A 21,658-nucleotide genomic window follows, 5' to 3' on the forward strand; every position below is an offset into this window, starting at 1 on the left:
GGCATATGACCTTGATCATATACTTGGGGTTTTTCTTTTTTTTTTCTTTTAAATGATTTTGACAAAATTTATTAAAATGGCACTTAGCCAAAATAATACAAAAGAAATTATTAAAACCAGACAATGTCAGTGAAACAGCAGATTACCTAAACAAGTTTTTACTCATCTTCCAGTTGGTCCAAATCATGGATTAAAGTGGTGGCAGGGAAGGTAACTCCACATATCTAGTCTGGGGTCTGGGGAGGCCCACAGTCGAACCATGTAGAGCACACTTTTCAAAACACGTGCTCCGGCCTTCTGAAATCTGTAACTGGAAGATGATAATACCTGTGAGTGGACAGCAGTTCAGTTCAGGAAGTTTAAAGGACCCTGTGGGGTGTTCAGCAGCACACAGTTCTATCAAACCTGTGGCTTCTCTACTTGGGATTCTTTTTGCCAGATTAGGTAAAAATAAATGTACAGACTTTAAAATTGGCAGTGTTTTTGTTGACACAGTCTGGTACGAGTATGTTTCACTTGTATCCTTGATGAATTTCTTCACTTACCCAGCTGTGCCTCTTTGGGCAAAGGGGTGGGGGGGGGTATTGGTGGGGGAGGGACACGGGACAACAGTGCCTATCTCCTGGGTTTGTTGTGAGGCTTTAATGAAATGTGGCCTCTGAAGTGCCCTGACATGGTACTTAGAACATAGTGGGTGATCCAGAAATGTTTGCTTTCATAGGCTCCTTTTAGTTTTGGTTGTCCCATTAAATGAAAAGAAGGGAATGATACTTGCTCAAAATGGGAGGCCAAGGGCTTCCCTGGTGGCGCAGTGGTTGGGAGTCCGCCTGCCGATGCACGGCATCGAGTTCGTGGCCCGGTCCGGGAAGATCCCACATGCTGTGGAGCGGCTGGGCCCGTGAGCCATGGCCGCTGAGCCTGCATGTCCGGAGCCTGTGCTCCGCAACGAGAGAGGCCACAACAGTGAGAGGCCCACGTACCGCAAAAAAAAAAAAAGGGAGGCCAAGGAGTTAGGTTAGAAGAATTCTCTGTTAGTATAGATCATTATTATTGTTAAATAACGGTCCCGTTCTCCTTTGGTGTCATCAGAGTTGGAGCTTCCTAGGATGCTTAATTGTGATGGGGGAGTGGGGGGAGGATAAAAACTCCATGGAGCTCTGTCTCATTTCCACATTCTATATTTAAGAGCTAACGGTGATTTCAGGCAAAATTATATGAAGAATTCTAATGAATAGTTGATGTCTTATTGTGACCGTGGAGTGAGGGATACTATAAAAGGTGCTGACTCCTTGTTTGTCTTTTCCTTGGATTAAAAAAAACCTTGTTTGTGTTTTATAGTTAGAGGCTGAGATAAGAGTGAATTATTTCAAGCTTTTATTGTTAATTTGATTTGCTGACCTAGCCATTTATTTTATGCTATTAAAAATAAATTGCCTGTGATTTAATTTCATAATGTTAATAGATTTGCTTTATTTTTACTTTTCTGTTTGAATGGCAGTAATTACCCCTTCTATTTATATAGTTCTTCTGCAGAAGGAACTCAGATTTCTTTGTAGAGGCTCTATCATTAATCTCCATTATTCTCCCTCGAAGGTTGTCAGAGAGGTTATTTTCTTTAATTTTCCAAATGAAAGAAACTGAGGCATGGAAAGATGGAGCTGACTTTATCTAAGTTAGTAACTTAGGTGGTAGATAGAGGCCTGGTATAGTGCTGTGCCCAGGTTACCCTAGTAAATGAGGGAGTATGGGACATATGTGATGTTTGAGCCTATACGTCTGCCTTATGATTTCATATGTTACAGGCTAGAAAACACAGGGGGTGTGCAGATGGTCATGCACATAATCATATGTCTGTGTGTGTGGTTTTCTCTTTTAAATTTACGACATACATACAAGACCTCATCTTCAGAATGGACCCAGTAGTGATAAGCCTTTCCAAGAACATTTTTCAGTGATGCCATTCAGTATGAGCAAGATAGGTTTCTTTTTTTTTCTTTTTACTTCCCACTATAAACTGAAGTATAATAAAGTTCTCTTTACTTCCCTTTTTGGGAGTGGGGGAGCTAGGTTGATTTCAGGGAAGAGATCTCATTTAGAAAGACACTGGTTTCATTCAACTCTATTGCAGGAGATACATTTTTCTGCACTCATTTCCACCTTACATTCACTGACTATTAAGTAAGCAATTGGCACCTGGCTGTCAATTAGGCCCAGATTTACAAATGAGACTCAGTGCTGTGCCTGGTCTGCATTTGAATTACCCACAGTCCCTTGCATATGGTAGGAACTCGGTATTAGTGACTGAATTGAGACAATAGAAATTAAATTCCTACTATGGATGAGACACCAAGTATCTGATTGTATTTGCAGCCATTCTTAGTTTTCAAGGCTTGAAAGTGTGTGACACTTTGTGTCAAACCTGGGATACAATTCTAAATTCTTTTAACAACGAAAGGGATCATATACCACAATGAGGTATTTCCTTAAGGATGAGCCAGGATGGGTTATAGGATTTTTATGTGTTTAAAACATTTTTAAGTTTAACATGAAGTTTTAACAGGAAATTTGAAAGAAACTGGTTTTAGCATTGCTGTTGAATGTACCTCCTTCCCTATGGATGCTTTCACCTCGTTTGCATTTACATATCCTTGGGTTGCAACGGTGGGTTTTCTCTGTGGCTTCTGTGCTGGTTCGTTGCCTCAGCGTATGAATCACAAAGGCAGGAGGGAAAGTTCAAGGATAAATAGGCTTTTTCAATCCTTTACATTTCCGGGGGAACAAAAATCACTCATTCTTTAAACTCTAGTTCAGGTAAACTGTTTCGTAGAGGTTTGCTTTGGTTTTTCACAATGGGTTATCTAGGCAGCTGTTTTCTATTCAAATACTTCCCTCCATGTCACGCATAGGATAAGGCTGGCCTGTTTACCAGTCTTAATTATGGACAGCTTGTCTTCTAGGGGGCTGTCCAGTTTTTAACTAGTTCCATTGAATTCACTGCAGTCTGATTTTGCAAAGCAACCCTCCGCCCTCCCCTGATCTCCTGGTCCGTGGCGTCGGGTCTAACAGAACAGCGGCTCTACTGCAGAGGGCAGTTCAGCTCTTTGTCTGAGCTTTTTATTGAGAAAACAGAATTTCCCCGTAACAAAGGAAAGCAGCAGGAGCTCAGGGGCGGAAGAGGCAGGAGCTGTGTTGAGGTCTGCATAGAAGCTGTGTTTGTATTCTGGGGACTGCAGGCACATACGTCCTCACTCACAGGTTGGAGTCTCCAGATTTGGTCCCTTTGTGTGTGGGGCGTGAGGGAGTGGGTAAACACTTCCAGACTGGGGCTGGGGGAGGCACAAAATCAATCCACTTCGAGCCCACTTTTCAAAACCCACCATCAAGCCATAGCATTAACTAGTCTCCTGCAAGCTATAACATAAAGATGGTAACACCTACAGATGGACAATAATTTGGTTTAGGAAGTTTAAATTATACGGGGTGTGCTGCGCAATATTATACATTTCTGTCACCTGTGATTTCCCCGTTTGTGATTCCTTTTGTCCGATGAGGTAAAAATAGATGTATAGAGTTTAAAATTGGCAGTTAAAAAACAAATCTCGGGCTTCCCTGGTGGCGCAGTGGATAAGAATCCGCCTGCCAATGCAGGGGACACGGGTTTGAGCCCTGGTCTGGGAAGATCCCACATGCCGCGGAGCAGCTAAGCCCGTGTGCCACAACTCCTGAGCCTGCGCTCTAGAGCCTGCGAGCCACAACTACTGAGCCTGCGCTCTAGAGCCTGTGAGCCACAACTGCTGAACCCACGTGCCACAACTACTGAAGCCGGTGCATCTAGAGCCCGTGCTCTGCAATAAGAGAAGCCACCTCACTGCAACGAAGAGTAGCCCCTGCTCACTGCAACTAGAGAAAGCCCGGGTGCAGCAACAAGGACCCAACACAGCCAAAAATAAATAAATAAACTTATTAAAAAAAAAAAATCTCTGTTACGTATGTGCTTAAAGAATGTCACAGTGCTCTATACCCTTCCAGAAATATCAGTATTTTTGAAGACGTGCTATCACTGTAGGTTAAGATTGATAAGGCAGGATGTGATTATTCTTTTAAAAGGGGTTTTGAATGTTCAGATATAATGCTACTTGATTGTGCTCAAACCATTATTGTAATTCACCATGTATCAGTCTGCTAGGGCTGCCATAAGAAAATACAATGGACTGGGTGGCTTAAACAACAGAATTTTATTTTCTCCCAGTTCTGGAGGCCGGAAGTCCAGGATCAAGGCATCAGAAGAGCTGGTTTCTCCTGAGGCCTCTCTCCTTGGCTTGCAGATGGCCACCTTCTTGCTGTGTCCTCACACGGCCTTTCATCTGTGTGCAGGCATCTCTGGTGTTCTCTGTGTGTCCAAATTTCCTTCTCTTATAAGGCCATCAGTCATATTGGATTAAGGCCTCAAAGAGCCTCATTTCAACTTAATGACCTCTTTAAAGACCCCCATCTTTCAATACAGTCACATTCTGGGGTGCTGGGGTCTAGGACTTCAACATATGAATTTTGGGGTCACAGTGCAACCCTTAACACCCAAAAGTAACATTATTTTACCTTGAAAAATAATACATGGGGTAAATGAGTGGGTCTAGAAATTGTCTTGAGCAGCCCGGCCCCATTTTCCCCCAGCACCGTAATAAATGGGTGTGATATAGTGAGAAGAAACACAGGCTTTGGAGCCTGGGTTCAAATCTAGTACCACAACCTAGGGCAAGACACTTAATGGTGCCAAAGCAGTCCCTCAGTACGTGCCAGCCACTGCTGTTAGTTATTATTAGTCACGCTGCACACTCCCAGTTGAATGACTTTTCTGTAGCATCATCTCCTCTGAGATTGCTGTTGGCCTTTACGTTGTAAGCCTCCAAGAGGAGCGTTTGATGATCGGTAAATACTTCTGGTAATAGTCCTCATGGGTCCATTTAGTTCTGCTGCCCTGGGCTCTTTGCTTCTTCAGTGTTCCTCAGGTGCCCCCACTTGTTCACCACCACCCAGCTCCGTCCGCCATCCTCGTTCTTGGGGCTGCAGCTACAGGCTCTCCCTGGACCCCCAGCATTGGCTTTCTCCTGACTCACGTGAGTTTCCCAGTGTGACTTATTTTACATAAACCTAAATCTGATTCTGACCCTCTGCCACCCTCCTACCCCTGGCTTTTGTTATGGGTTGAATTGCCCCCCCCCGCCCCCAAGATGTGTTCAAATCCTAAGCCCTGTTTATTTAGGAAGGGGGGTCCTTGCAGATGTCATTCAGATGTAAGTTAAGATGAGGTTATACTGGAATAGGGTGGACCCTTAATCCACTATGACTGGTGTCCTTATAAGAGAGAGCAGAGACATGGACACACGGCGGGGAGAGGGCCACGTGAAGACAGAGGCAGAGATTCGAGCGCTGCAGCCACAGAGCAAGGTACACCAGGACTGGCCGGCCACGGTCGGAAGATGAGAGACGCGTGGACGTTTTCCTCAGAGCCTCCAGTGGGAACCAGCCTTGCTGCTAATTTTGGCCTCCAGAACTACGGGGGAATACATTTCTGTTGTCTCTAAGCCCCCAGCTTGTGGTCCTTTGTTACCGCAGCCCTAGGAAACTCAGGCACTTAACAGACCACGCCCTGGCCTCCCACTTCTCTTGGGGCAAAGACTAAATGGTACCCAACACCTCTCGGGGTTCCCTGTGTAGCCTGGTCACCCCTGCTGTCTGTACTCAGCGACGCCAGGCTGCCTGTAGCTGCTCAGCCAAATGTACCAGGCTTCCTCTAGGCCAGGGACCCTGCCCCTTGCTGCTCCACCTGGGACACTTGCTCCACTGCAGCCCCTTTACCGGATGACCCCTGTTCAGGTCTCTGCTGGAAGGCCTTTTATAGGACAGCCTTCCTGACACTCAACCAGGTGCCGTCCTCAGACTCACCTTCCTCCAGCGCCCCGGCCCCTTCGAGTGACACATTTACTAATGAGGGCATTTGACTCCCATCCAGGGCTCAGGAGGCAGGGGTCTGAATGGTTTGCCCACCATTGTATCTGTAGCTGCCGACATGGTGCCTGGGGTGCACTCATTACCTAAAGGAATAAGGGAGGGAGGATTTGATTAGTGTAAAGTGGAATGCTAGTATTGCTACAGAAGAAAGGTGTCATACAAGAAAGTGCTGTATTTGTTTAAAGTACAGAATCGTCACTGTTTCCTCCCATGCATGTGTGGTTGGACTTTGCAGCTCAGCCCTAGTGGGTGCAGGTGTGTGAGAAGGAGGGGGCGTCAGGGTTTCACAGTAAAACCAGCCCAGCTTCCTAACTTCCCAGTTTTCTCTGTTGAGTTCTTTAGCCAGTATTCCGCTGTCACACTTTAGTGTTACCATCTGCTTGTCACCTCCCTTTCCTTGAATCTTTTCTTACAGGGCAGGGCACTAAAGCACCAGCAAGCTCGGCCCAGCCTCTGTAGGGGTTTAGCTGAAGTTCTGGTAGGGGCTTGTTTTTTAATACCATTATCTTTTGCTTTCGTTTAGAAGGTATGGTAGGCATCTCAGCTCTGAACAAAGAAGTCTGGCAGCTGATGGCCAATTTTTCTCTGTCTTTTCAGGTTCACTACAATGTGGGCAAAAACCTGGCTGATAAAGGCAATCAGACAGCTGCCATTAGATATTACCGGGAAGCTGTGAGGTACTGCAAGCATCCTGTCTCACAGAAGAAATGCTGTCTTTACAGTACACATGTCTTATTTTAACTTTCTAGCGTTAAAAACCTGTCCCCACAAGGACCCCAACTTTAAGATAAATTTGCCAATTCCTGAGTTTAGTGAAGACTACAGGCTTGGTTTCTCTCTCCACTTCCAGATTAAATCCGAAGTATGTTCATGCCATGAATAATCTGGGAAATATCTTAAAAGAAAGGAATGAGCTCCAGGAAGCAGAGGAGCTGCTGTCTTTGGCTGTACAGATACAGTAAGCGTTGTTTTATAATCATGCTCACGGCATGGAAATGCGCTCCAGCGTTCTGGGAACTAAGCCTTTCTTTTCCTTGTTTATCTTCCAGGCCAGACTTCGCTGCCGCGTGGATGAATTTAGGCATCGTGCAAAACAGCCTGAAACGGTTCCAGGCGGCCGAGCAAAGTTACCGAACGGCGATCAAGCACAGGAGGAAGTACCCAGATTGTTACTACAACCTCGGGCGTTTGGTAAGCACATGGTGCCCTGTGGCTGCGGCAGAAAAGCTTGGTTTTGTTTCCTTCTTTATAATAAAGTGAGAAGAGCGACACCCATTCTAACCCTCTACATCTTATGAAGCTCTTTCACATACTTTTATCTCAGTTGAAGGTAGCTATTTGATTTCCTCACATGTAGTTTTTTTTTAGCTCTAATTAGAGAGCAAGCCAACTTGAGTTAGCCAAGTTTAAGAGATCATAAAGGCAACAGGTTAAACTAAGGAATAAATTACAATTTTTAAAAGTCCCTTTGTGCCCTGTTAAACAGTATTCCAAGGGGTTACTTCCTGATAAACATTGGTCTCTCTGTTTTTAAAACACCAATTGAATAAAAACAAATTTAAAAAAAGCAAACCCATAATGTGACTTCTGAGTTTTCCTCTTCTGCTGCCTCAAGGGACTGTTCCTGCATTTTTACAGGTAACTATCCCCCCATAAAAGAAAGCTCAGGAGCCCACAAAAGGGCTTTGAGATTATTCAATGGAAATAGAACATAATGTGTTCTGTAGAGACTTGCTCTTTTTGGTTACTAACAGGATATTTATAAAGCTGTTATTGCTCTTGACTTTTTTTTTAAAAATATAGTTTCTTTCTTCAAATAAATAATACAGCAGTAGCTCATACAGTAAGTTCAATAATCTTAAAATCTGAAAGCGTGGGGCTTCCCTGGTGTCACAGTGGTTAAGAATCCGCCTGCCAGTGCAGGGGACACGGGTTCGAGCCCTGGTCCGGGAAGATCCAACATGCTGCAGAGCAGCTAAGCCCGTGCGCCACAACTACTGAGCCCATGCTCCGCAACAAGAGAAACCACCGCAGTGAGAAGCCCGCGCACCGCAACGAAGAGCAGCCCTGCACGCCTCAACTAGAGAAAGCCCATGGGCAGCAACAGAGACCCAACGCAGCCAAAAATAAAATTAATTAATTAATTTAAAAAAAACTGAAAGCATATATTGCTAATGATAGTGAAATAGATTTTGTCATCATTTCTGAATGGCCTCCATGAGGACGCACAGCTTAATTATTAAAACTCTTGCTTTCCTTAATAAAGAAAATAAGCGCACACCCACAAAATGGTAGTTCTGTGAGGTGATGGAGGTGATAACGAGAAAAACAGAGTTTATTACCGTGTGCAGTGGGCAGACAAATGGGGTAACTCAAAGGGATGGTTAGAACTTGGGCTTATGTAGCATCTTAGCAGAGAACTATACATTTGTGGAGAAATGACAAGACAAAGAAAGAGGTTTCAGGCTTCCAAGCTGACGAACTGTGGGAAGTTAAATATATGGGGGAAACCTCACATATATAATGAAGTGAGGTGTGTTTGTGTAGGTTCGTCTTCTCCATAGCCATAAAACTTCCCCAGGAGGGGAGGCCCTCCTCCTTTCTCAGAAGTTTCTGCTTTTAGTCAGATCAGGAAGCTCCAGCAAAGCTGCTTTCTGCATCTGTTGACTCTCAAATGCCTTCAGTGCAATAATCTTTATGCCAAAATGGTATATTTGGGGTGGCATTTTTGGGTCCTCTATCTTGTTTTCTTGGAGTAGGGGAGAGACAGTAAAACTCCACTGTAATCATACCAGTAGAGACCAGAAAATCCAGTCACACACAGAGCAGGGTGGGTCCTTGCAAAGTTAATGAAGTGAGAATGGGATCTGGGAACAAACTGGGTATTATCCAAATACTTGCATCGGTGGTTATTGCAGGGATTACTGTTTCTATTTACTGTCTACACTAGGACTTGCGTGACATATTATACTTGAGATCCACATGAAATCTTCTTTCATTCTTTTTTCTTTTTCTTTTTTGGAGGCAGCTCTTTTTTCAGGGTATTGTTTGTGAAGTGAGTGTATCTGCCTGGAGCCCTCAGTTATACTTTAAAGCTCTAATACTTAGCGGTCTTCTTCCTTCCCCCAGTAGCTGCCTGTCACTGCAATTCCTTGGGGTTTGGAAAATTGAGAATTAATGCTAAATGAGCCAAGTTACGTCCAAAGAAAGGAAGATAGAATGCAAAATAGAAGATTTTAACACGTGCTCCAGGCCCTGGAACTCATCCGCACTCTCACTTAGAAGATCATCTGTAGTACTGACTATATTGAGACCATGTACTGTTCTCTGTGTACTGTTTACTAATTATGCTACCGTAAAGTAATCTTTCTGTGTTCCCTCCTGCCAACTGTTCTTGGTTATTTAAAGATTTTGCTCTCCTTTGTTGTTTAATTATCCAGCCTTTGCCTGCTTGACAGCTTAAAAGCATTAAGAGCTTAATCTTCAACAGCTCAACCAGTATATTTTTATATCGACAAATAATAGGAACTTAATAACTGAAGGGTTTCCTTTTTGAAAAAACCTTCCTTAGTCACTCTTCAGTAGTGGGAGACAGAAATGTGTTTTGATTTCTGGATACAGGAAAGAAGGGACTATAATGAACTTCTCTTGTGCCGTAGGAAATTGGGAAGAGCTGGATTATTTGGGACACATTACTAACATTAGAAAATTACGGTAATAGTGACTGGAGACAGTTCATTTTGCAAGGACTAATTGCATCAGGCAGGATCCATTCAGGAAAACCAAAACCATGCTAAGTATTTTTTTTTAAATAATCTCTCTCTTTTTAAAAAAATATTTCTTTATTTATTTTTTTTGCACTGGGTCTTAGTTGTGGCATGCAGGATCTTTAGTTGCGGCATGCAGACTCTTAGTTGCAGCATGCATGCATGCGGGATCTAGTTCCCCAACCAGTGATCGAACCCCAGCCCCCTGAATTGGGAGCACAGGGTCTTACCCACTGGACCACCAGGGAAGTCCCCATGCTAAGTATTTTAAATAGAGAAGATTCAATACAATGAATGGGTTAGACAGTTGTTGGAAGAACACACATGGAAAGGTGACATTAACTCAGAGAGTAAAAGGAAACCCTGTAGGGTTAGGGGAGCACATGGAATGAAGTGATGCCACCAGAATTTAAGAGCTCATAGAAGGCACCACATCTCAGGAGCTACCATCACCTGAAGGCTGAGATTGTGACAGAAGGACCAAAGTCCAGCCCAGGGACTGTGGAGGGAGGGGACATGGCCACTGTAGAGACACTGCCAAGGACAAGGAAGGAGAGAGCGAGAATGGAGGGAAAGCGCTACTCCGTCTTCCAACTATCTGATCATCACCTGTGACTTCTATTGGCAGAGAGACTTGACCGGGGGCCAAGTAGCAAAGCACCATGGGAAATGTAGTTTGCAGAGCATAGAAGGTTGAGCATAGGACTAATAGGTAAATAACATGCTTATTACCCGTCCACTTTCAGAATGGATAGTTCTTTCTAAATCACCATTTTTCTCTGTTTCCCTTAAAGTGCTTGTTCACTTTGTATAGATGGTATAAAAGGTAAAGTTCAAGGCAGAATAGGAGTGTTACCTGGTTCAGGCTGGGGTTGTTCTTCAATAAATAGTAATGAAAAATAATAAAATATGTAAAGAATGTTTTTGTTGTGTAAACGAAGTTATGTTGGTTTTCCTGGGTGCCTTTGAAAGCATGTCACCGCAGATCGTCTCCACGTGACTCAATTGCCTGTCACTTGCTGGAGAGAACTGGCTGAGAAATCAATGGAACATCAAGTATAAAGAGAATTAAATGTTGGTATAATTGGGCATCCTAAATTATTTTAAGTCTTTGAACTTTACATGTTTCCTCATTTAAGGGCTAAAGTATTGTAACTGGAGTCTCTGAGTCTCTTGGGAAATTCCGACATCTTTAGCAAATGGATATTCACAAATGTTTCTGTAATTCCTTAAACCTTTCTTTTTCTTGCATACTGTGCCACCTGTTTGCTGTGTGTGGGGTCATGGGGCAAGTCACAATGTTTCTGTTGTCTAATGAAAAGACAGACTTGACAGTAAATAAGGAAATAGCCTTAAACTCTGATAAATTGTAATCTTGTGTACTTTTTTGCAGAGTTAAGGGAACTGTGTTCATTCAGATGAGATGTGCATTTGAACAGAGTTAAAGAGGGCAAGAGGGTCACCTGTTAAACAATCCATCACTTTCCCCCTCTGCGTGCTTTTATTAACTATGCGGATTGACAGCCAGCCATTTCATATTCTGTTGTCGATGTTAACATTCCCTCTCAAAAGAAAGCAACAGATCGTTCTCTCCTTCCTGAAGGAGGCAAACAGGCTCCAAACTGGCAAAGACGTTTACATTTACTGCTTAAGACTTTTCCAACCAGTTCATAAAGTATGTCTGATGTACTCACAGTTTTATAGGAAGCTTAGATGTAGGCAGGAAGACCATTCTTCACAAGGTGAATTTGGCACATAGAGCTTTTAATCACATTAAATATTTTGTTGACCATTTTAAATAATACCTTATCAAAGATAGACTATGTGAAGTCTTTCTGGAAAAATACTAAGGATTAGGTTTTTTCCTTAACCTCTCTGAAGTAGTCTGAAACATGCTTTGACACCTGGAATCACTAAATTATGGGTTGTAGTTAAAAGGTTGTAGGCTTGGGCTCCCCTGGTGGCGCAGTGGTTGAGAGTCCGCCTGCCGATGCAGGGGACACGGGTTCGTGTCCCTGTCCGGGGAGATCCCACATGCCGCAGAGCGGCTGGGTCTGTGAGCCATGGCCGCTGAGCCTGCGCGTCCGGAGCCTGTGCTCCGCAACAGGAGAGGCCACAACAGTGTGAGGCCCTCATACCGCAAAAAAAAAAAAAAAGGTTGTAGGCTCAGGAGCTAGACCACCTGGTCTCAGTCCCTGCTCTCCCATTTCTAGATATGGCACTGTGGGCACGTTACTTCCTTTCTCTGTGCCTCAGTTATTTACTTCATCTGTAAAACGGGGATAGTTCTCTCCTTCACTGAGATTGTTTGGAGGCTAAATGAGTTAATATGAAAAATTAGAAGCTCGATAAATACAAGTTCGGTTCGGTTTGGTTTCGGGTTTGGTATGGTTATATCTTGTAGAAAGAAAGCACAAAAAAGAACTGGAATATTGATTGGGGGTGTCCCTGCTTTCTGTTCAGTACGCAGATCTAAATCGTCACGTTGATGCGCTGAACGCGTGGAGGAATGCTACTGTGCTGAAGCCAGAGCACAGCCTGGCCTGGAACAACATGATCATCCTCCTTGATAACACAGGTGTGGAGAAGCGATTCAGTCAGTCCATAGTATAGTGCCGTTGGATAATTAGGAAACAGATGCTTGTGCTTTTTTTTTTTCCCTAGTGTGTGTTAGAGTTTTGTTTGTTTGTTTTTAATTAATATGGGGTTCAATATTTTACATGACAAATATGTGTGTACTTCTAGAATATGGAGTTTCCTTTGACATATTGCAATATGAATGTTTGGGAAGATGACCCTTCGCTTAGAGTTGGTGTTGAGTAATGGGGGCAGGTGTGCACTAACATCTCATTTCTCCTGAAGCCTGTCATCTGGCAATGGCCATCATCTAGGATGCTGGAGGTACCTGGAGCAGGTACCATCCATTTCTGGGCTTATGAAATGGATGGTGCTAGGTCCATGCTCTAAAGTTCATGGATGGTACTCAAAGGAGGTGCTCTCAAACCTATACTCAGAGATTCTTATTTTCGATATAATGGTAATAAATTTGGTGACCTGGTTTCTTAGCCCGTGCGAGACTCAATCAATTAGAAGTTTCTCCGTTCCCCTACTTTTAAAAATCCAGCCATCCCATAGGAAATGATAGTTTTCATTTGGCAGAATTTAAAGCTAGTAAGCCATCTACTCAGTGTGGAGGGAGATACACATCTTGTTCCTAATGAAAGTGTAGCATGTGAGCTTCAATACTATAAACATTCAGTTATTAAACTGTTGCTGTGATATTCTTATTCTGCAGACTTGTTTTCTCCGATTTGGGTATAACTGGTATCTGGGGGAAATTGAAATTAGATTTTACATGCTTTGACAGAATTCAATCAAAAGCTGTTGGTATGTCAGAATTGTGCTGGACTGCAGTGGCTTTGCAACTGATAGGTCGTGTGTGTGTGTTGAGTGTTGTGTATGTGTGTGTGTATTACATGTTCTACATTGATATTCTTAAGTAGTTTATTCATAATCATTGTACGTAATGCACATAAGCCCTGTTAATTAGAAAGACTAAAATACTAGTACAACGCGAACATGTTTTTTAAGTTTTCCATTGTTCATTCACAGGTAATTTAGCCCAAGCCGAAGCTGTGGGAAGAGAGGCACTGGAATTAATACCTAATGACCACTCTCTGATGTTCTCCTTGGCAAACGTGCTGGGAAAGTCCCAGAAATACAAGGTGTGTGAACTGCAGGCCGTGATTTCTTGCAGTGAATGCCAGCATCTGACAGGAACCATCGATGTAACGTCTGCCCAGTTAAATTCAGAATTCGGCCCAACTAGTGGTAGCTGCGTACCAGTGTGGCTCAGTCAGTTTGCTTTGAGAAGCTGCGCAAGAGGTGAATTTGTGGACTCAGACTCCACATGCTTTCTGGTCAGAATTCACCAGCATTGCTCAAACGTGGGAGGGGAGGAGAAGCCAAAAAAATCCTAGCAGATGCCCCAGCTCCTGGCATGGAGCTATGATTCTGTCCCTGGTGCTGGGGCTCGTCCTCTTCTGCACAAAAAGAGTACCAGCCCGTGGAGAATATAGGATGGGTTCTCGCTGCTTCCAGGTTTTTCCTCACCTACAGGAAGTTACAGGTCATCTGCAAAGCCCTAGAAGTTTCTGACCAACGAAAACCACAAGATATTGCATCAGGCCTCTAACTAACTGGGGTCCCAGGGTGGGCCAGGAGTAGACCTCGAATCAGAAGGCACGTAACTCCCTGGATATTGAAGGGGACTCTGTTCCTAATAGCACTGATCTCAGATTTTAGTTTTGTGTATCAGAACCACCGAGGGAGCCCGTGAGAATACGGATGCCCGTATTTCTCCCCATGGCTCCGTTGGGTAAGGTCAGGGAGTATGCATTCTAACCAGCATCCCGGCTTCCTAGCACAGATGTTACAGAAAACACACTTTTAGAAGCTGTGTCTTCGTCCTTTCATGAGAGAAATATTTCCTTTTTGAATCAGCGGCCATATCTGATTTTGATCACACTTGGCCTAATAGTATTGATTAATTCATACTTCTCCTGTTCGGCTCATTAGATATCATTATCGGTATAATTTTCTGTAACAATACAGTAGTAAGATGTCTCATGCATTTCTATCCTTTTTGAATTGAATAATCAGGGAGTTTAATAGCATCAGAATACATTTTTGAATTTCTAGATTTTGCCCCCAGATAACCTTTTGAGGGGTTTCGTTTTATTTTTTACAGACCTACTTGTGTAGAGGAGAGGGAGGTGAGGTGTGTGGGTTCCTTTCTAATGACTTTCCAGCCATCTGTCAGCCTGGGACGGGGTGGGAGTGTCCAGTGACCATCTTTGAGATGCAGCTTATGTGATCATGTGCTGATTTTTCTATCATCCCACAGCTTATAAACTGGAATTCCTAGTAAGGTGACAGGACCTGGGGTTGATTTGGGTTCCAGTTCACAGTGGTGTTTTGTATGGTTTTTTTTTCCAGATAAAGTAGAAAATACTCCATAAAGCAGAGTGGAGAAATGGGTTTCCTGTTTCTCTACACATTTTGCATCCTAACTGTCTAGGCCAGGGTGCTGAGCCTAAGATAGGAAAACAGAGGATGAAATCTGAAATAAGGAACTGAACTTTGGGCACTGGGCGGGGACGCTTGGACGAAGAGGTGACGTGGTGGTGACTTGCAGGGGTGGGGCAAGCAGACCTTGCAGCTGGGCCACCGTCCCCATCAGGACAGGTGTCTGTGGTCTGTGCACCTCCCTTTCCACCTAGGCATTTGCTGTTGTAGATTATCACTAACTCCTGGTCAATGTCCTTAGTGAGCCTGGAGGCTCCTTGAGGCCGGAGTCTTAAGTCCCATTTTCGTGTCTCCATTGCTGCTCCACCCCTCCCCAACCACTGGGCATTTTGTAAGTGCCCAGTGAACCACTGTGAAATGATGGAACACATCCCACGTTCGGTTCTGAAATGTTCAGGCTTCCGGAATCTATTTTGAGACTTCGATGTGAGCATTCTCATTACATCCAGGTGATAATGGGGCACCTTTTTAATCCGAGCAGCCCTTTTACCCAAAAGCCATCACTTAACCACTCCTCAGTTTATTCTTCTGTAAAATGGAGATGGTGCTAAGAAAGAAATGCACAAGAAGGTAATTTATAACTATGAAACATTGTATACATGTATACATACACGGCAGTAATTTTAGTCTAGTGATTATTGAATGAAACTCGAAGGATCATGAAAATCCATTAGCATTTATGATGCCTATTGCCGTTTAATTTCCAAAAGTGATGTTTTTCAGTGGTGAACATCGCCTCTCGTGCCGATTCTCTCTCTGCATCACCTGTTCCACGGGCCCTGTAGTTTAAGAGCAGATTACGTCTAGAGAGCAGTTTCCCCAACTCCAGACATTTATGTCATACCCTTATGGATTTTTTTTTTTGGCCACATCTAGATACTACTTATTATTCACTTGATATATTTCTTTAAATAGATTTTAAACACAAATGGTAATTAAAGTGGAAACATGCTATCTTTACTAGAAATATAAGGTAAATGAAAATAGAATAATTTTACTAAATCTCAGGTAGGTACTACTACTGGCTCAGGCTCTGAGCCTGAGGGTGAACCCTCAGTTAGCCTCAAAGGGAGATTGGAAGGTATTGGGGGGTGACCCCAAACCACCACCAAACGGAGACTTTGTCTCAACTGAACTGGAAGAAAGGAAGGTGAATTGAAGAGGGAGCTATTCTTGCTATGTGACTGGTGGTTTCAACTTCACGTTGGACCACCCACATTCCCTTTCCAGCCAGAGTGTTCTGCAGGGTGTTCCTTGTGAAAGCCCGTTTGGGAGAATAGACGCGGGTTTAAGGATGCTGCTGAGATGATGCTGCAACCCTGGCGGCCGGCGTGGCTGAACTGACCTCCGACTGCCCAGTCCTTGCCGCCTAGACAGAAAGACCCTCACTTGCTCCTTTGCAAGGCCTTGCTCTGTCCCTGGTGTTACCCTAAACCTTGGTCATACACATTTTGTCTAACACACTTTAGAAAGTAATATGTTATTTTACCTGTGTCTGTTGAGGAAAAACAATCCCTGATTTTAAGCATGAGTTTATTTATTTGTTCCTTGGCATAAGTCAGCTCATTACTTGGGTCTTGAAGCATCCTTGAACCTCCACAGAAGATCAGTTTATGAATAGTTCATCGCTTCCCAGAACAGGGCCATTAAAAAGCCTGATTTAATAGATGAGCATTTCATGGGCGTTGAATACCTGCGGGCATTCGTATTGTAACGAGGCCTCCAGTCCCAATGTTACCCAAAATGGAGCATGTCTAACCCACACTCACAGCGCCCCACAAACCCACTCTTCCTCCTGATGCCCCTTCTTTTTTCAATGTGCCATTGTTTTTCAGTCTTCCAGGCTTGGAAACTTTTTTTTTTTTTTTGGCCACGCTTTGAGGCATATGGGATCTTAGTTCCCCGATCAGGGATCGAACCCGTGCCTCCAGCATTGGAAGCACGGAGTCTTAACCACTGGACCGCCAGGGAAGTCCCCAGGCTTGGAAACTTTGAGTCCTTTTTTTCTTCCCCTATTACCTCCCTGATCCTCATACCCACTCCTTCCCACCAGCCTTGCCTTGCCAAGACCTACAGCCCCTAGACAGGCTGTAAGCCCTCACCCCTGCGCCATTGCCCACTCTCCTAAACCCCACTACATCCTCCAAACCTGACTCTGACTGCACGTCATCCTGAACGATGTCCGCACTTGTGGGCGCTTGAGAAATGAGTTAAATGAATCAAAAAATGAATCTAGCATCCCCTAGAGAACTCCTAACTTGCCTTTTATCTCTACATCTGTTGTCTCCAGATAACACTGCTTCCTTTGCATGTGGAGGAGCATTTTAAAGTAGGTTGAGGTTCCCCAGCCTTTCCATTTCTTATACTTGAGGTTTTAAATGGAAACATTTGAAAATCATCAGAAAGAGCACAGCTACAGATCTGCACAATCCATTTGATTTTTCGTTTGTTTGCATTGTTTTCATTTTTGTTTCCAGCACACCTAACATAGCAGGAAAACTTAGACTTCCTTGAAGGAGTTTTCTCTCCCGCAACTCGGAATGTAGACCCTGACTTTGAGCCGAGTTCTGAGAGTGATGTTTGCTGACATCCTGCGTGTAATCCTGACATCTTCATTCATTCCCTCACAGATCACATTTCTAAAATACAGATTTTTCTCTGCCAGCTCTGTCTAAAAGGTGGTGTCAGAGATGTTTGCCCAGCCAGCACAAGGCAAAGGAAACTGGTCTCCCTGCACTTTATAAAACATGTGATCCTGGATATGGGAGGTCCCCTGGGAGAAGCTCATGTAGGGCACAGATAGAAGGTAAAAACCTGTCCCCAAACCCCCAGCCTTGGTTGTTGAAGCTGAGCCTGTGACCCTGATTAAAGCATGAGTGGCCCTTTAGGGACACGAATGTAGATGGTGTGATAGTCACCCCCGGCAGCTGTCGCTGAGAGCAATGAGGCATCTCTATTTTTCAACATTATGGTAAAAAGGGGCCATGCAGTCGGCCATGGTCCCACGATGAGCAGGCGAGAAAACACTTGGCTGTGTTTCTCTGGCTGGGTTGGAAGTGAATACTGTATGGGGGAAATGCAAGTCTCTCCGAGAATCGGTTCCGCACTTCAGGGGCATCTGGTCACACTCGCGTACAGTCCTGCAGTGGCTGAGGTGACAGGTGGCTGTTTCTCCCTCATTCTCTCTGCTCATTTCCTCCAGCTGAATGGGCTGCTTCTGGGTCGTTGAGGGGGTGTGCGTTCTTAGGGGAGGTTAAACAGACTCCACCTCCTACCTTGAGAATCTTAGAAATGAGCTCATCGATGCTGACCAGAAATGACATTTGTGTGGGTGTCCTCAGCAGCCCGGCACTTCCCTGATTGACCTTTGCTCATCCTGCCCTGGACCCTGAACTGAGCTACTTGCTTAAAGTTGCAGAATTCGCACCACTTCAGGGAGGCAGGTGGCAGAGTCATTAGCATATTCATCCTCTCTGCGGCCACCATCCCCTGACTTCTGCCCTGTCACCTTTGCCCAGTCACACACTGCCCCAAGGGATCACCCTTCCGAGCCTCTTCTCAACAGGGTGTGGCCCTGCTGGGCTCCCAGATGTTTCCAGAAGGAGGATTTGGTGGAGCAAAACAAGCACGTTCAAAGTTTGAAACCCATAGGCGATAAAACTGCATAAAACTTTTGCATCATGTGGAGTACCTTATTTTTTATGTATTTCGTTTTTTAGGAATCTGAAGCTTTATTCCTCAAAGCAATTAAAGCTCATCCAAATACTGCAAGTTACCATGGCAATTTGGGTAAGGAGATTTTTCAATTTGAATCATATCGAAATTCTGTGTGATTTTAATGAAACAGGTGCATTTCTGTAAAATCACTGTTGGGAGAGTTGTTATTCAAATCTAACCTGTATTGGCCTTTATAATCTGGTTCTAAAATATGGCATTTTAAGGAAATTATCACATTAATAAGGTAGCTAAGTAACAGTCATATTTACAAATCTTAATTGCATGATCAGAACAACTCCTAAAATCCCCCACTAGTTAATCGCCTTCTGATATTAAAACTCAGATTTTGTTTCTTTGAGTGAAGAGCCCTGGATAGTTAAACTGAGAAGTACTTTGGAAGTTTGCAGTCTGACGTGTGTCCTTTTGCTTCTTCTGTAGTGGACCTTCCTTATCTAGCCTGGTTTTCCCTGCGTTCTTCTGTTCTGTGTCTTGGCTAAGAATGCATTCACAATGACTTATTCCCTAGAATTCCTTTCTTTCATTTTTGCATCTCAATAATTTAGAGTTTTAGAACATAGCATGTTGATGTTTGGAAGGCTCAGTCACGTGAGTATTTTTTCACCAGATCTCTTCCCTATAGACTCTGTAGCTTCCCCTTGGAAAAGTGATGAAGCATCAGTGGTTGCTGTACTGCCCACATAGAAAGATAGTTTTACTTAGAGAATCATTGTAATAGTCAGAGGCTTACCATTCTAATGAGTAGATTTCTTGGGACTTCCCATGTGGTCCAGTGGTAAAGAATCTGCCTTACAATGCAGGGGACTCTGGTTCGATCCCTGGTCAGGGAACTAGGATCCCACATGCCGCGGGGCAACTAGGCCTGCCCCCCACAACTACCGAGCTCGCGCGCTTCAACTAGAGCCCACGTGCTCTGGAACCCGTGCGCCACAACTACAAAGCCCACGCGTCCTGGAGCCTGCACGCCACAACTAGAGAAGAGAGAACCCGCACGCCACAACTAGAGAGAAGCCCACACGCCGCAACGAAAGATCCCACGTGCCTCAATGAAGATCCCGCGTGCCGCAACTAAGACCCGACGCAGCCAAAAAAAAAAAAAAAAAGTAGATTTCTTTAACTATCATTTTATGGTCAGATCTTGATGTTAGAGCCCTGAATTCCAGCTGGCAACAAACAAGCTATTATTTTGCCAAAAGGTATAGGAGACTCTTTGTTAAAGTAAATGGCTGGTCTTCTACATGGTCAGAGCGCTAAGCAGTGCTGGAGCCCAGCCCTGTGCAGCCTGGCTTTCGGGAAATTTCCTGGCAACATCAAGAAACTTAGTGTACTCTTCCTTTTGCTTCTTTATGTAACAATGTTGCTGTAGGGAGATGGATCACGCCTAATGATATGAAGAACCCTGGGAGTAACTGGGGGTGGTTAAACAGACATTCACCAGGGAGTGTGATTACAATAAATAAAGTTGGCAGTACAAACAATATTGTTTTAAACAATGATTTTTGAACACTGCTTGCAGAGGTTCTGTAATATTTCTTTGTACAAGTGGTTGGGAATACCACAAGTTATTCAGAAGCATTTCCAATGAAATTGATCTCTTGCTATTTCAGCTGTGCTTTATCATCGTTGGGGACATCTAGACTTGGCCAAAAAACACTATGAGATCTCTCTGCGGCTTGACCCAATGGCATCAGGAACTAAGGAGAATTATGGTCTTCTAAGAAGAAAGCTGGAACAAATGCAAAAGAAAAACGTCTGAGCCTTTTTCCTTCATTTTTTGAGTTTGTGTGTGTGTGTGCATGAGGCAGATCATTAATATCATGTGCTTACGTTTAACCATTTAAAAGTCTTACATGTTATCATTTTTTTTCTATGAAAACAGACATGCAAAAAGATTACAGCACCAGCAATATACTCTCGAATGCTTGATGTGGTTTTTGCATTGAAATTGTATTTTTTCAGACAACTCAAACATAAATTCTAAAATTCCAAGGATGAAGTCTTTTTTAATTAAAAAGAAAAACAGAAAAAAATTATCTTGAGCGACTTGCAGCAGAATTAAACCTGCATTTGGGATGTGAGTCGTGTTGTTGTAAAGACTCATTATTAAACATGGATTGTGAACAAGAAATGACAAACTGACTCCTACAATTTATATAAATATCTAATGTGTCTGTATATTAGAATTTTTATTTAATGACAAGAAAGAGTAAATTAAGATTTTTTTAATCTTTTTTTTCCCCAAACAATGTGCTATGAACATCATTTGTAAGGAAATATTTATTTGTATTTTTTTTTGAATGGGGCAAATAATTGAATAGAGAATGGAAATTTTAACATCTAGTGTATCTACACTTTTCCCGTAGGAAGAAATTCACTCCTGCAATATTTTTTGGATTCTTCAACTTGTGCTGTTTCATAACATAGGAAATTATGTAGTATCCTGCATAAACTGTCACTATCAATAGAAAATTAAAGCCATGCTTTAGGCAAAAGCAGGCAGCCTGATGTCTTTATTTTTGTTATATCCAGTATTAAGAGGGCTACACACTTCTATGTAAGTTGTTTTTTTGTGTTTTTTGACTGGAAAGCAGTTTTCTATTTAGTTTCATGGAACCATAATCATTACTATATCCAAAAAATGCAAGAGGTAAATTTTCTCCCAAAAGGAACCACATTTGGGGAGTTTGTGATATTTTTAAGAATTGGACTGTCCTGTTTTATTGGGTCAGAATAATCATGTTCGTTTTGTTTTATCCTCCTACATATGCTGTTGACCTAATGATTTATGCAATCTCTGTCATTCCTTATGCAGTAAAATTATTACAGAAACCGGTATACAAGTGTCATAGTGCCTCCTATTAATCATCTATTAAGATGATTTTCAAATTATTTGACTCTGTCCTCTTTGCGTTAAAATGAAATCAAAGTGACTGATTCATCCTTTCTAGAATGTGACTTCTATTTGGTTTTAGGGACCATTTAATAGAATCGCACTGTGGAGTCCTCCAGGTTCTAAAATATGGGCTGAGTAGATCCCACATGGAGATGAATTTGATTCT

At 43.2% G+C, this 21,658-nt stretch overlaps 1 protein-coding gene across 4 annotated transcripts in view; it reads left to right on the top strand.

Moving 5' to 3' along the window:
• The window catches only part of TMTC4 (transmembrane O-mannosyltransferase targeting cadherins 4), a 61,824-nt gene extending 40,385 nt beyond the window's left edge, over window positions 1–21,439 (top strand). Inside the window, exons 13-20 of one of the 4 annotated variants that reach the window (XR_010937065.1) lie at window positions 6,607–6,686; window positions 6,860–6,967; window positions 7,059–7,200; window positions 12,240–12,354; window positions 13,389–13,501; window positions 17,530–17,670; window positions 18,584–18,653; window positions 20,207–20,250. Coding sequence is in view for 2 of the 4 variants with exons in the window: in XM_067713747.1 (XP_067569848.1) it covers window positions 6,607–6,686; window positions 6,860–6,967; window positions 7,059–7,200; window positions 12,240–12,354; window positions 13,389–13,501; window positions 18,584–18,653; window positions 20,207–20,355 (777 nt within the window). In the remaining 2 variants the exon portion in view is untranslated. Of the gene's footprint in view, window positions 1–6,606; window positions 6,687–6,859; window positions 6,968–7,058; window positions 7,201–9,668; window positions 10,489–12,239; window positions 12,355–13,388; window positions 13,502–17,529; window positions 17,671–18,583; window positions 18,654–20,206 lie in introns of those variants that run through there. The other 3 variants (XM_067713747.1, XM_067713748.1, XR_010937066.1) reach the window with 3 other exon arrangements.
• The last annotated feature ends 219 nt before the right edge of the window (window positions 21,440–21,658 follow it).

The sequence above is a fragment of the Pseudorca crassidens genome, chromosome 18 (assembly GCF_039906515.1).
Source record: "Pseudorca crassidens isolate mPseCra1 chromosome 18, mPseCra1.hap1, whole genome shotgun sequence".
Classification (NCBI taxonomy): domain Eukaryota; kingdom Metazoa; phylum Chordata; class Mammalia; order Artiodactyla; family Delphinidae; genus Pseudorca; species Pseudorca crassidens.